The sequence below is a fragment of the Mobula birostris genome, chromosome 20 (assembly GCF_030028105.1).
Source record: "Mobula birostris isolate sMobBir1 chromosome 20, sMobBir1.hap1, whole genome shotgun sequence".
NCBI lineage: Eukaryota > Metazoa > Chordata > Chondrichthyes > Myliobatiformes > Myliobatidae > Mobula > Mobula birostris.
In genome coordinates, this window is record NC_092389.1 from 43,929,747 (window position 1) to 43,945,962 (window position 16,216).

Consider the following 16,216-nt stretch of genomic DNA (forward strand, 5'->3'; position numbering starts at 1 on the left):
GGTTGGGAGGGCTTTACCTGTGATGTATTGGGCCAAATCCACTACTTTTGTAGGATTTTCCATTCAAAGGCATTGGTGTTTCCATACCATGATGTGATGCAGCCAGTCAATACATTCTCCACTACACATCTATAGAGGTTTGACAAAGTTTTTGATGACATGCCAAATCTCCACAGACTCCAAAGGAAGTAGAGGTACTGCCATGCTTTCTTTGCAATTGCATTCACATGCTGGCTTTTAATTGGTTATTTTAAATTGTTCTGTGATTAGACTAGGATTAAATTGGGGACTGCTGGGTGGTGTGACTCGTAGGGTTGGAAGAGACTGTTCTGTGCTGTATTTCAATAAATAAATAAATAAGTAATGAGGAGTGTAATGAAATTTAAAAAAAAAATTGCCCCCCAAGTCTCAGCATGCTGGGAAGATACTTAGATGCAGAAGGTCCTTTAGTTGCTGTGCGTTAACATACAGTTATGGTATGAGGCAAAATCTCTGCACAATATTCCAATAGAGAGCCTACTTCCCATGAGCCGCAAGATAAAACAGTGTTTGTCCCTCCTCTGTAGAAAATGACTTAGTGGTTTGGGTTTGGGTTTGTGCTTGAGATGTTTAAGAACGGCTTCTCTACGCTCTGTTTTTAGTGGTCTATGTACAGCTAACGTAAATGCATCAATGGAAATTGACATGATCAAAGATTACGATGTTCATTGGAATGAAGAGTCTGATTCTGAGTCTGAATGAAGAGTCAAGACAAATTTGCTACATATGCAAAGATGGATTATTGGATGATTTGAAGGTGTGTGTGGAAGTTATACACACCTGCATTTGTTCCCCAGGCCAAAAGCTGAGCTAATTGCCTCTCCAGCCCTCTCCCTCATCAAAGTATTTCTGTGACGTGTTTACATCTCGTAGAGCTGACTGGGGCTTGATTTAAAGTCCTTCAGATGATGTGCAACTGAGCAATACTGTGCTGATGCCACCGTGTACACTTTTGTGCTTGTGACTAGAGTGGGGCTTGAACCACTGGAGTGGTACTTAAAGTTAGCAAAGCCTCACCATTCAAGCAACAGTTAACTTACCCTTTCATCAGGCATCACATATTTTATATAACTCTGCCATGGACGGTCTCAAGCCTGGCTGTGAAAGGAGGGGTTTGGACGTGGGGCTAGCAACCCCATCCCATATAAACCCAGAGCTACAAAATTTCCAACAGAAACTCCAAAGACCTCATCCCCGGGGGAGGAGGGATCTTTGCTTAGAAGAGATATGAAGTTGTGTGGGGAAAGTTGAAAGTCTGTGGAAGCCACAGGGCTTATCATCCTTCTATCATCCAGGACCACCACTTTTGGAACATGGAAGGCAGAAGAGAGGCTGACAGAAGAACACCTGGCAACATGACCTTGAAAGTGACACCAAGAAGATGGGCTACTCCAGGGGAAAACTTGAAAGACTGGTCCAGGACAGAGGAATCTGGCGAGTTGCAGTTGGCAGCCTATGCCCCAGATAGGTTTAACTAACATATTTTACAAAGAGGAAGTAGTTCTACTCTGCAGCAGATATCTCTTACTTCAGTTATTGGTTTTAACAATTTCTCTCTCCCACTCCCCCCCCCCCACAAAAAACAGTTTATATTGTGTTAACCAAGTTACAGAACTTTAAGAACATTATTGGGCACTGAAGCTTCCAGTGAAAGGCATGATTGAATTGCACAGTCACTGACTTTGGGTTTCATATTCTGAAGGAATTTTAATGATCGAACTTCATGCACTTTACAATAAAAGCAGAATTACTCAAGGTACAATATGCATATTTTAATTTTTTTTACAACAAAGGGATACTTGGCCCATTGAAGAACACACACATAAGAGCTCAAGGGACTCAGCAGGCCAGGCAGCATCCATGGACAGGAATAAACAGTTGATGTTTTTGGCCAAGACGCTTCATCAAGACTGGAAATGAAGGGAAAAGCCAAAATTAGAAGGGTGGGGGCGAAGGGAGGAGTACAAGCTGGCAGATGATACTTCTGGTGATTTCTCCCCCTTCCACTTCTCTCTTTTCCACTCCGGTTCCCCTCTTACCCCTTCTCTTCTCTTCCCCTTCTCCTTACCTGCCCACCACCTCCCCCTGGTGCCCCTCCTCCTTCCCTTTCTCCCATGGTCCACTCTCCTCTCCGATCAGATTCCTTCTTCTTCAGCCCTTTTCCTTCTCTACCTACCATCTCCCAGATTTTCATTTCATACTCCACACACTCACCTTCTCCCTCACCTGGTTCACCTATTACCTGCCCACCAGAACTCATTCTATCCCCCCCCCCCCCAAAACCTTCTTGCTCTGGCTTCCTTCCCCTTTCAGAGAAACATAGAAACATAGAAAATAGGTGCAGGAGTAGGCCATCCGGCCCTTCGAGCCTGCACCGCCATTTATTATGATCATGGCTGATCATTCAACTCAGAACCCTGCCCCAGCCTTCCCTCCATACCCCCTGATCTCCGTAGCCACAAGGGCCATATCTAACTCCCTCTTAAATATAGCCAATGAACTGGCCTCAACTGTTTCCTGTGGCAGAGACTTCCACAGATTCACCACTCTCTGTATGAAGAAGTTTTTCCTAATCTCGGTCCTAAAAGGCTTCCCCTTTATCCTCAAACTGTGAGCCCTCGTTCTGGACTTCCCCAACATCGGGAACAATCTTCCTGCATCTAGCCTGTCCAATCCCTTTAGGATTTTATACGTTTCAATCAGATCCCCCCTCAATCTTCTAAATTCCAACGAGTACAAGCCCAGTTCATCCAGTCTTTCTTCATATGAAAGTCCTGCCATCCCAGGAATCAATCTGGTGAACCTTCTTTGTACTCCCTCTATGGCAAGGATGTCGTTCCTCAGATTAGGGGACCAAAACTGCACACAATACTCCAGGTGTGGTCTCACCAAGGCCTTGTACAACTGCAGTAGTACCTCCCTGCTCCTGTACTCAAATCCTCTCGCTATAACTGCCAGCACAGCATTCGCCTTTTTCACCGCCTGCTGTACCTGCATGCCCACTTTCAATGACTGGTGTATAATCACACCCAGGTCTCGTTGCACCTCCCCTTTTCCTAATCGGCCACCATTCAGATAATAATCTGTTTTCCTATTTTTGCCACCAAAGTGGATAACTTCACATTTATCAACAGTAAATTGCATCTGCCATGAATTTGCCCACTCACCCAACCTATCCAAGTCACTCTGCGTCCTCTTAGCATCCTCCTCACAGCTAACACTGCCACCCAGCTTCGTGTCATCCGCAAACTTGGAGATGCTGCATTTAATTCCCTCATCCAAGTCACTTATATTGTAAACAACTGGGGTCCCAGCACTGAGCCTTGCGGTACCCCACTAGTCACCGCCTGCCATTCTGAAAAGGTCCCGTTTATTCCCACTCTTTGCTACCTGTCTGCCAACCAATTCTCTATCCACATCAATACCTTATCCCCAATACCGTGTGCTTTAAGTTTGCACACTAATCTCCTGTGTGGGACCTTGTCAAAAGCCTTCTGAAAATCCAAATATACCACATCCACTGGTTCTCCCCTATCCACTCTACTAGTTACATCCTCAAAAAATTCTATGAGATTTGTCAGACGTGATTTTCCTTTCACAAATCCATGCTGACTTTGTCCGATGATTTCACCGCTTTCCAAATGTGCTGTTATCACATCTTTGATAACTGACTCCAGCAGTTTCCCCACCACCGACATTAGGCTAACCGGTCTATAATTCCCCGGTTTCTCTCTCCCTCCTTTTTTAAAAAGTGGGGTTACATTAGCCACCCTCCAATCCTCAGGAACTAGTCCAGAATCTAAAGAGTTTTGAAAAATTATCACTAATGCATCCACTATTTCTTGGACTACTTCCTTAAGCACTCTGGGATGCAGACCATCTGGCCCTGGGGATTTATCTGCCTTCAATCCCTTCAATTTACCTAACACCGCTTCCCTACTAACATGTATTTCGCTCAGTTCCTCCATCTCACTGGACCCTCTGTCCCCTACTATTTCTGGAAGATTATTTCCTTTCCTGATGAAGGGCCTTGGCCCAAAACGTCAACTGTTTATTCTTCTCCATAGATGCTGCCTATCTGATGAGTTCCTCCTGCATTTTGTGTGTATTACTCTGGACTTACAGCATCTGCAAAATCTCATGTGTTTATGCTGGGCCCAGTGACAGAACCCCATCAGGCTCCTGGACCAGCTGCAGCAATGAACTGGCCCCATGGCTGTGGCCTGCAACCATCGGGCCCCTGAACAGGCTTCACTTGCCTCAGCGCCGAACTGGCCCCGTGGATGTGGACTCACTTTCAGGGACTCTGCAGTTAATGTTCTCTGTTATTTGTTTACTCTTTTATCATTTGCATGATTTGTTCTTTTTTTTAAAAAGACACATTGGATATTTCACAGTCTTTGTTGTGTGGATTTTTTCGTGGATTCTATTGTTTGTGGCTGCCTGCAAGAAGACGAATCTCAAGGTTGAGATTTGATAATAAATGTACTTTGAACTTGACCTAATGGCACTGCTACTACCTACACTCATTGGCCACTTTATCAGGTACCTTCTGTCACCTTGAACCAGTCTGGTCATCCTCCTCTGACCTCTCTCAGTAACAAAGCATTTTTGCCCATAAAATTGCTGCTCACTGGATGCTTTTTGTTTTTCACACCATTCTCTGTAAATGCTGGAGGCGCTTGTGCATGAAAATCCCAGCAGATCAGCGGTTTCTGAGAAACTAAAATCACCCCATCTGACACCAACAATCATCCACAGTCAAAGTCACTTATATCACATTTCTTCCCCATTCTGATATTTGGTCTGAACAACTAAACTTCTTGACCATGGCTGCATGCTTTTATACACTATGTTGCTGCCACATGATTGGATGATTAGATATTTGCATTAACAAACAGGTGTACAGGTGTGCCTAATAAAATGACCACCAAGTGTACGTGTGTGTTCAGTTGTGAGGCAGAGAAAATAAGGAAGTGAGAGCATGCAAACTCCACATATGCAACAGTAGACGTCGTGATTTACGCTGTGTCACTGGAACTGCATTACTTGCTATTCCACTTCACCGCCTATATTATTACAAAGAACTTCTTAGTCATACTCATACTTTATGATGTATTATCTTCTGTACTTGGTTCAACATTCATAATCGTTCTGCTTCTTTATCATTAATGTTCAAAGAATAACTGCGAATGCCTGGCATCCATACTTTAGCCTCTAGCTTTATTTTTTTATATCATTCTTTATAATTGTTGAATGTTGTTTTTGTTGCACATCACATCCCGACCAACACACCACGACAATTTCCTAATAATTTAAATGTACATGGTGATTAAAGTTGGTCCTTGTTATTTCTTCATTTAATTCAGACGGTGATAAGGTGTACAGGAATGAGGTACAGTAAATTATCTGGTTGAGCGCTGCCGTAACAACAGCTCAACGTCAGTAAGGCTGAAGAACTGATCGTGGAAAGGGGAAGTCAGGAGAGCACATACCAGTCCTTATGCAGGGGTCAGTGGCGAAAAGTGTGAGCAGCTTCACGTTCCTGGGCATCAACATCTCTGAAGATTTATCCTGGATCTAACATGTTGATGCAATTGTGAAGAAGGCACATCAGTGACTATACTTCATTAGAGTCTGAGTAAATTTGGTATGTCACCAATGACCCTAGCAAATTTCTGTAGATGTACCGTGGAGAGCATGCTGACTGTTTGCATCACTGCCAGGTATGGAGGCACAGGACCGGAAAAAGCTGCAAAGAGTTATAGATTCACCTAGCTCCATCATAGGCACTGGACTCCCCACTACTGAGGACACCTTCAATAGGTGATGTCTCAAGAATGTGGCATCCACAATTAAGGACCTTCACCATCTAGGTCGTGGCTATCCCTCGAGGTTGAGGATGATGGTCTTCGTTCTGAAGAAGTGGCCCACAGAGTGAAGACGCCTATGCATGTATTTGTTTAACGTGTACTTGATGTTGCACTCCAAGAAGCACACGATACTTCACAAATCAACCAACTGATTCCAATGGCATGGAAACCATGACGATTGGAGCTGATGGATTTGTTGCAGCCTTCATCCGCCTTCACAGCCGTTGAGTTCGAAGTAACTTTGTCCACCTGTTCCACCGTTGTGGTCTTGGTTGGATTGTTCTTTGTCAGGGACCTCACCCTCGACCTTACCGCCATGGGTGACCCTACCAGGAGCATAGCTCCAGACGGCATTGCTCTCGGGATCACAGGACCACACAAGCTTCTCCACCACGACAAGGTGACAATCCACGGAGAAGACCATCTAGGATATGCTCTCTTCTCGTTAATACCATTAGGGAGGAATTACAGGAGCCTAAAGGAACACCCAACATTTCAGGAATAGCTTCTTCCCCTCCACCATCAGATTTCTGAGCATACCATAAACCCACGCGCACCCTCATACTTGGTGCACTAATATCTTTTTTATATTTCTTATTGTAACTTACAATATTTTGTTATGTATTGCACTTACTGCTATAAATTTCATGACATAGAGTATGTCCGTGATAATAAACCTGATTTTAATAACAATGAAGACAGCCAGGTAATGCCTGTGTAACTGAAATACTGGCTAAAGCATGGCTGTCAGAGGGATAAATTGAGGAGTCTTATTTATAACACAAAGGTCCCTCAGTGAATCAGAATGACCATTCTGTTCTATTGCTTTATCAGGATTAACATCTCCCTCAGTAGTTTCAGACCACATTCAATCTCACAAGCTCAACTGCCCTCATAGAAATGAATAACCAAATGCTTGCAATTAGACCCCATACGACCATTACAAGTATTCATGCATTACATAAATGTTAAAAAGGTGACATTATCATCAACCAATAACTCAAAGGCTAGAACAAAATCCCTCAATTCTAGATGCATGAATAGCAACTTCAAGAACTCTTTGTGAAACTGACTGCTGATTTGAATAAAGAAAATATTTGTTTCTTGATGCCCAATCTGTTTGTTTGCCTCTTTACATGACCTCAATATCATTTCAAAGGCTGACGTGTAAACTCTCCGATATGAAGCATAGGAAGTTCTCCAGTACCGTGCAACTGTTTGTTTTCTTTTAAAAAAATATGTATTCAGTGCTTAAAATAATATCATGATAACATTTTTGCATACAATCCCAGATCGGCTCAAAAGCATGTGTTCCACAATTCCATTAACATTGCAAAGCAGATCTCAATGCATGCTTTGTCTAATTCTCAAATGACAGTGTTTATAACTTGGCATGAATTGACACTTAGAATTTCATATGTTACACCTGCTCCATGCTGAGACCTAAGACACCCCATCCAAGTTATTCCCATTGACCAACATTGGACACATAACCTTCTAAAGCTTTCCAATCTCGGTACCTGCTCAACTGTCGTTTAAAAGTTGTTCTTGAGGCAGGTATAATCATCATCGTCATCATTATGTGCAGTGTCGTATGATGTGGGCGATCATGGACTTTTGACCATGATTGTTCTTGTCAAAGTGGTTTGCCATTGCCTTCTCTGAGCAGTGTCTTTACAAGATGGATGGTGGGGTGGATTATACATCTCTACTAAAGGAGATGTAAGGTGTAAATGTAAGGAGATGTAAAGGAGATGTAAGATCTCTACAAAGTGATCTAAATTAATCATAAATATAAAACACAAAACAATTGATTGCATAAGTAACATAACACACCAAATCATCATTGGCGGAGCCAACTGGTTTTAGCAGTCACATAATTAGTTAAATGGAGATGTGTTTTTGGAGACCTGTGTGCAGTCAAGGTGTTTCAATTGATGGTAGTAAAAAATACACCTGTATCTGAAGGGTCCAACTGCTGGGTAGTCAATATCCTGACAAAAACTATACCATGAAGACAAAAGAACACTCCAAGCAACTCTGTGAAAAGGTTGTTGAAAAGCACCTGTCAGGAGATGGATACAAAAAAAATTTCCAAGTCACTGAATATTCCTTGGAGCCTAGTTAAGTCAATCATCAAGAAAAGGAAAGAATATTGCACAACTGTAAATCTGCCTAGAGCAGGTCGTCCTCAAATACTGAGTTACTGTGCAAGAAGGGGACCAGTGAGGGAGGCCACCAAGAGACCCCTGACAACTCTGGAGGAGTTACAAGCTTCAGTGGCTGAGATGGGATAGACTGTGCATACAACAACTGTTGCCCGGGAGCTCCACCAGTCACCGCCTTATAGGAGATTGGCAAAGAGAATGCCACTGTTGAAAAAACTCGCGAAATATCAGCTAGTTTGCCAGAAGGCATGTGGGAGGCTCTGAAGTCAGCTGGAAGGTGGTTCTCTGATGAAACCAACATTGAGTTTTTTGGCTATGAGACTAAATGCTATGTTTGGCATAACTGCACATTATCAAAAACACACCATCCCCACCGTGAAGCATGGGGTGGCTGCACCATGCTGTGGGGATGCTTCATGATGTGCAGGCCCTGGAAGGCTTGAGAAGGTAAAGGGTAAAATGAATGCAGCAAAATACAGGAAAATCCTGGAGGAAAACCTGATGCAGTCTGCAAGAGAACTGCGACTTGGAAGAAGATTGTTTTCTAGCAAGACAATGACCCCAAGCATAAAGCCAAAGCTACACAGGAAAAGGGTGTTTCATTCACAATCTCCATGCAATCTGACAGAGCTTGAGCAGTTCTGTAAAGAAGAATGGGGAAAAATTTCAGTGTCCAGATATGCAAAGCTGATAGAGACCTATCCACACAGACTCAAGGTTGTAATTGCTGCCAAAGGTGTATCTACTAAATACAGACTTGAAGAGCTTAAATACTTTGGCAATCAATTACTTTGTGTTTTATATTTGTAATTAATTTAGATCACATTATAGGGATCTGTAATCAGTTTGACACTAAGGAGTCTTTTTCTGTTGATCAGTGTCAAAAAAGCCAAATTAAATCAACTGTGATTCAATATTGTAAAACAATAAAACATGAAAACTTCAGGGGGGGGGTGAATACTTATTATAGGCACTGTATCATTCCTCTAACTTCTGCTTTCTATTGGAAGGCCTTTTTTTTTTCTAAAAAGAGATACACAAGACCATAACACGTAGGAGCAGAATTAGGCCATTTGGCCCATCAAACCTGCTCCATGCATTAACAGGCCTTGCGTTCCAACAAGACCACGCCATCCAATTACTCCAATATAACCAATTAACCTACTAATCCGTACGTCTTTGGAATGTGGGAGGAAACCAGAGCACCCAGAGGAAACCGATGAAGTCACACAGAAAACATACAAATTCCTTCGGGACATCGGTGGGAACTGAAACCAGTTTGCTGGCACTGTAAAGTATCAAGCTACCACTATACTACCCTGTTACCTCCATCATATGATTTCATCTTTCTTATTCCTGAGTTCTACCTATATTGTCTGTAGTTCACTGGAAACCCCCCTGGATGTCTTCTCTGGGTGCTGCTGTGACATTCTTCCTGATTGGAGGTGCAACTCTCATCTCTTTTACATCCCTTACTATTTCATCTCAAATGGTATGAAACTAGTGAATGAAAGTTTGGAAAAAAATTGCAGGGGCTGTGGATTAAAATAAAAAATCAAAAATATTGGTGAATTGTAAATTGAATTGTGGATTAGTGTTTTAAAGCTTATGCATACTAAAAATGATTACAATGAATTTTATAACTTCTCACATCTAAAATGCCCACCTCTTCCAAGACTGCTTTAAAATATTTTTGATTTAATTATTGACCAGATGAAAGCTTAATCTTGATGGTCTCTTGTGCACGATGTGTTTTGTCAGACATTCTGCAAAAAGCACCGAAGAGCTGATGGTATTAAGACTATTTTAGGATTACACAAATATGGAATCCAGAAAAGTACTCAAATTATAGTCTAATGCACTGTGAAAAAGGTCAGAAGTACATTACTGGAAACCTTCAGACACTTGCAAACTAATTTATTTGTACGATCTAGTTTTAAAAGAAGTTTTGAAATGATTGCGATGGAAAAAAAACACATTAAATGAACGGGCTATATTATAGTTATCTGAAATTCAAACAACATAAAAACGTACATAAAAGGCACCAAAAGCAAGTGTATAATCAACACAAAATGTAGAAATGCTAAAGTGCCACACATTGTGCACACATTGCATAGACGTATGAAAAAAATTACAAACCTTTCTTTATCATTACAGTACTGTGCAAATCTTAGGCACATGTAAAAACAATTCTGTAAAGTGATTCACAAACAACAGAAAATCTGCAGATGCTGGAAATCCAAGCAACACACACAAAATGCTGGAGGAACTCAGCAGGCCTGGCAGCATTGATGGAAAAGAGTACAGTCGACATTTTAGGCAGAGGCCCTTCATCAGGACTAGAGAAAAAAAACTGATACTGCCTAGATGCTGCCTGGCCTGCCGAGTTCCTCCAGCATTTTATGTGTATTGTCTGTAAAGCGAAGATACTTTCAGAAGTAATGAAATTAAAAGTTTCCAAATACCAAAGATTTGTAAAGGGCAGTAAACAGTAAAAAAACTAAATCAATATTTGGTGTGACCACGCTTTGCCTTTAAATCTTGGACAATAATCTCCCATCCACTACATAATGTACTGGTTGGGCACAGGAGTACATTCAGCCAGAGACTCATTCCACCGAGATGCAACACAGAGCGTCATAGGAAGTCATTCCTGCCTGTGGCCATCAAACTTTACAACTCCTCCCTTGCAGGGTCAGACACTCTGAGCCATTAGGCTGGTCCTGGACTTATTACCTGGCATAATTTACATATTACTATTTAACTATTTATAGTTTTATTACTATTTATTATTTATGGTGCAACTGTAACGAAAACCAATTTCCCCCAGGATCAATAAAGTATGACTATGACTAAAACTGCATCAATTCTCTTAGGTACACAGTGGCACAGTTTCATGAGAAAATCAGCTAGTAGGTTGTTCTAAGCATCTTGGAGAACTTGCAGCAGTTCTTCCACAGACTTTGCTGTCTTGCTTACTTCTGCCTCTCCAGGTAATCACAGGCAGCCTCGATGATGTTGAGGATCAGGGCTCTGTGGAGGCCATGCCATCTGAAACATTAACAATCGCGGGTGGCTAAGACTTTTGCACAGTACTGTATATTTTCAATTCAAAGAAATTTAAAACAGCAACCTTGGTCACTGTTTTAGAAATATTGTATTGTGGTATTTATACGTCATAGAATATTATAGCACAGTACAGACCATTCTGCCCACAATGCTGTGCTGACCTGTTAACCTACTTTAAGATCAATCTAAGAGTTTCTTAAATGCCCCCAATGTATCTGTCTCAACCACCACCCCTGGAAGGATGCTCCATGCATCCACCACTCTTTAAAAAAAAAATTTCTACAGAAACACAGTTTGCAGTAAATAATGGTAAAGAGCTTTATTTATAATTTCCACACAGATTATCAACTGCAGTATTATTTTTATCAAATTTTATACAATGCTACTTGCCTCTTGTGACCATCATGAGCATGAAAATAGAATATGTGAACTTTTCCCTATTTATATACAGACACACTCACACAACCACACATACACACGGAGATGGACTGACAAACTCCATAAGAGGATAAATAAAGTAAACCACAGCTAGAGCTTTGCAGTGTGGTTTTCATTTTGCTATGTTTTACAATATTCTCCTGTTATGGGGCCATGCTGGTGAAAAACAAGGATACAAACCAAAAAAAAATTCCAATTTACTGGCAATCATACTATCAAAAATTCCATCCAATATCTTTTGCTCAACAAATTAACAATATTTCCAAATCATTCAGACTATACAGTATTTACAAGCAGGTGACCGCAACAGGGACACTGAAGGCTCAGCTTTATTGTCCTTGAAATAGGTAACGGCAGTGATGAGAACACAAATCTCAGATCACCAAAATGTAGAGTGTCAAAGTGCTGCACTTTCAAAGAATGCAAAAATAATATAAACACAATTAAAAGATGCACATTTTGAGTACAGGACAAAGGAACCACGTCAGCATTTACTACTGATACACATATAATGGTTAACTTCAGCCATGCCCACATAAACGTACAGGACAGTTACTGTAGCATCACTGAATGTACCAACAATTTGCTTTTGAGTTTTGAATAGTGGTCAACATTTACAGTTGATTTAACTATTCACCCACACTGGTGGAATAAAACCATTATAATAACAGAAAATAATTATAAACCATTAATAAATGTAACACAATATAGCAACTTTGTTTAAGAACCATCTATTGTTGCTACCATGTTCCTACTTAGGCAACTGGCTCCTTTATGTCTACTTGAAGTGCTTTTTGATTTATTTAAGGGTAAATGTAATTTTGTTTTTCTTTAACTACTGTAGGAAACTATAATCACAACAAGGAAAAGGTTTACCAATTACATTGCTTCTGCAGTGTACAGAAGTTAACCAATTAATATAATGGACAAGGTATCCTGCTGCCCATTTGCAGTAAGTTTCTGCTAGACTTGCAAGAATGATACTGGTAGTCAGAACTAAAAAGCCTCTACACAGAGAATAATATTTGGTATTTTCAAATTTAAATAACATTACACAGTACTGTTACAGTGCTGGTTACCCAGATATTATGGTGTGAATCCACTGTTGTGCAAGACCCATCTCTTGTATTTGGCAGGTCAACTTAGTTTCATATTTCCACACAACACAGACTCAATGAGCTGAAATGTCTCCTCCTATTCCATGTCTCAGGATATTTCCACCAGCCCCATCCCTCACTTATTAGCTTTTTGTTCATATAGCAATGAGACCTTAGTAAATTCAAGGCATTGAGTATATTTGAAATTGCATAAAAATCCTTCAATTTTATTATCTTAAGGAAGAAATCATTAAAATTTTGGGGGACGGTGAACAGTCCTTTAAAGAATATTAATGCATTTGATACTTTGACTGTGTATACAAAATCCTTCCACCAAGTAATTGTCTTCCATAAAAACTGGATTAACTATTCACTTTTAACAACAGGAGTTGAAACAATGAATTCAATGCATGGATCAGACTTGTACTCAGGCAGACCCCAAATATTAATAAGTGGGTAGAGGCTTTTCCATCTACATTTCCAGCATACTTTTAAGTTTATTACAGTACAGGCTATTCTGGCTGCTACCCAGGCAAGCATTTTCAGGCAAGCATTTTCAGTATTGGTGGTCAGGACAATGTATAACAAAATGCATTTATTTGAATAAGCCTAAACCATCAATGTTAACTGTGCTTTTTTTTTAACCCCCTCAGGAATGCTACGTTCTAAATATTCTGAATACCAAGACTACAGAAGTTACTAAAAATAAAAAAAATTAAGACACACATGCCTTAATCAATCACAGCATGCCTTCAGATTGTCAAAATATTACATGACCCTATGCACAAGTTAACAAAAGGATCAACAATTTTAATTAATACCTTTAAAAAGGTGAACACTTCACAAAACAGCAAATTTTGTAGATTGTTAAAAAAACTTAACAGCTGTAGAAATCTAAGTCTGAACATTTAAGCTTAAAACGAGTTATCTGTTAGCACAAAAAACTTGTTTTAGAAAAGTCTGCAATAAACTACTGATTGAACAACAGCCAAGGCAAACAAGCTCCCTGAATATACTCTTCACTAACGTGCCACCAACCGTGGTGTCAATGTCAACGTACACCCACAAGTTACAAGAGACTAAAAAGTAGCTAAACATATCTGAAGAAGATATGCATTCACTTTTACTTCAGATTAATAGTAAAATATGCACTGGAAAAACGTCCAGATACTTCCAGTTTTAAATCACGTCGATGCAAGAAGATCACACTTTGGTGGCAACAGCCCAGAATTAGATATTTAATGGCTCCAAAACAAACTCCTGACTGACCCCTCAAGGTTCACTGCATCATTTCTAGTCCACTTGGCCAAGAAGGTATTCTACATTAGCCTTATACTCAAAAGACATCAATTGTCTTACTGTCTTATGGTGAATATAGTTCTGCTTTCCTGAACTGGAATAAACGGTGACTACAACACCAGGAACACAAGAGTCAAAGGGTCTTCAGAAAGCTAGGCAACTACAAATAACTCATAGCTTTAAACTCTTTCTTTCCCTTGTCTGTGTTACAAGATGACTAAGGATCATCTGACTTTATCGAAGGAAACATGGCATAATTTGGGGTGCATGAAAAGATATCCAGACTAGTATTTCTATTTACAATGCCAACTTTGAATTCTTATTGATAAAAAGATTTTTATTGTACAAAGTTACTTTTTTGCTGAAAACAAAATCCCATAATCTGGCAAAGATTTTGAAATTTCCTACCCTGTGAACATAATTTAGTTGTAAGAGAATATTCAATTTACCTGTCATAAGATTATTTCTGTCAGAGAGCATTTAAACATTTGATATTTTTCATGACTTGATGAGATCGTTATCCATCAATGCAGCATTTTAAACTTTGATTCTAAAATATGTTCCCAGATGCCAATGTGACAAGGCATCCAATATTGGCAGCTTTATTAAAGTATAAAGTAAAACACTGTCAGAGGATATAGTTCTCTAAATATTGTTCAAAAGTTGTACCACAGCTTCTTGCAAAGTCCTTGACAGCTGTGTGAATTAAGAAATGCGTGGTATAATGTGCTTGCAATTAACTGAAGGCCCACGGACTTGTCCAAAACCTTTGAAAAACAAATAATGTAATGTTGACCTATTTTAAATAAATGTCCAGAGTCTGGAAGAAAAGCTCCAAGAATCATTTGACCCAGGTCCAGGCACTTTCTCCAAAAGAACAGAAGTTTAACTACCAGGTTTAATTTAGCTATAAAGGATATGAGGTCCTTCCTCTGGAGAGCCCCTCTTATGCAGATCTTCCCTTACCCCAAGGATTCCATTTACATCGGAACCATTTGTTTTCTGCTCTTCTATTATTTCATCGTCTTTGTTCATCAGTCCGGCCAAGTGCCCAAGGGGAAATGCGCTGTCGCAGTTCTGTGTGGAGGATACCTGTGAGATGACAGGCATTTGCACTGCTGAATTGTTATCAAAACCACTGTCTCCAATGTCATAATGAGCGAGGGCTTCTTCTTGCTCCTGTTTCAGGTAGTCTGGCACTATGAAGTCACTGGAAAACAAGCAATTATAACACTTTAGCCTATATTCCACCTGCTTCTCCCAATAGGCAAAACAAACAATCACAAGCAAAGGTAAACTTGAAATGAGAACTGAGTTTTGGAGTAAGTTTCTTTCTCAACGGTAGCAGTGCTATATTATTTAACAGGAAAACACCAAACTATAAACGTGTAGAGAGCAAATTTTTAAAGTTTAGAACTCACAGGTATTTGCTTGCTAGCTGTTCAATAAAAATATTTGCTAAGTTTTGTCTGTTAGCTGCCAATGATTTATTCCTTGGAAATTTTCATTCTTCATAAATGTTTCAATGAAGAAGCTGAAAATCCAAAATTTGTGGAGAGTGTACTGCAGTGCAACTGTTACGTTGCTGGATGAATAACCTAGTGAACTCAAGTTTCAGACACATCTTACAAGCTAAACTTCATCTTCTTGTGCCATGTCGTATTGACGTGGGTGATCATGGTCTTCTCCATGACCATGATTGTTCTTTGCAATTTTTTCCTACAGAAATGGTTTGCCACTGACTTCTTCTGGGTAGTGTCTTTATCAGACGGGTGACCCCAGCCATTATCAATACTCTTCAGAGATTGTCTGCCTGGCATCAGCGGTCCTATATCCAGGACTTGTGATCTGTACCAGCTGCTCATACGACCATCCACCATCTGCTCCCCTGGCTTCACATGACCCTGATCAGGCGGCTACACCTTGTCCAAGGGTGACCTGCACACCAGTGGAGGGAAGAAGCACCTTACTTTCCTTTGGTAGAGATGCATCTCTACCCCACACCCATAAAGCCAAAGCTATAACAGGCTGAATTATAAAACAAATGCTTTTGCTAATTCTATTTGTACTTTTCTTTAAATGTGCAACAGGGAAAAAAATACCTTGAGATTTCAACATTAATTAAACAGATGCTAGAATTCTCCACATCCCATGAATGAATTAAAAGAAAAGCAACATAAATACAGTAACCCCAGAGCATTCCAAGAACTTACACAACTTTTTAAAGCAGCAT

The 16,216-nt window shown here is 40.2% G+C and overlaps 1 protein-coding gene and 1 long non-coding RNA gene across 6 annotated transcripts in view; both read right to left on the minus strand.

The window, feature by feature from the left end:
- zbtb44 (zinc finger and BTB domain containing 44) overlaps window positions 1-16,216 on the minus strand; it is a 124,571-nt gene that overhangs the window by 63,404 nt on the left and 44,951 nt on the right. The window contains exon 6 of one of the 5 annotated variants that reach the window (XM_072238538.1): window positions 11,697-15,193. The exons of 3 other annotated variants lie outside the window; for them this stretch is intronic. In XM_072238538.1, coding sequence (XP_072094639.1) covers window positions 14,887-15,193 — 307 coding nt within the window. In that variant the 3' untranslated portion in view covers window positions 11,697-14,886. Of the gene's footprint in view, window positions 1-11,696; window positions 15,194-16,216 lie in introns of those variants that run through there. One more of the 5 variants, XM_072238542.1, reaches the window with a different exon arrangement.
- On the minus strand, window positions 1,791-6,315 carry LOC140185154 (uncharacterized). Its single transcript, XR_011882507.1, has 2 exons — window positions 5,535-6,315; window positions 1,791-1,949 (listed from the first exon to the last, which is right to left on the minus strand). It is a non-coding gene; the product is annotated as an uncharacterized lncRNA (long non-coding RNA).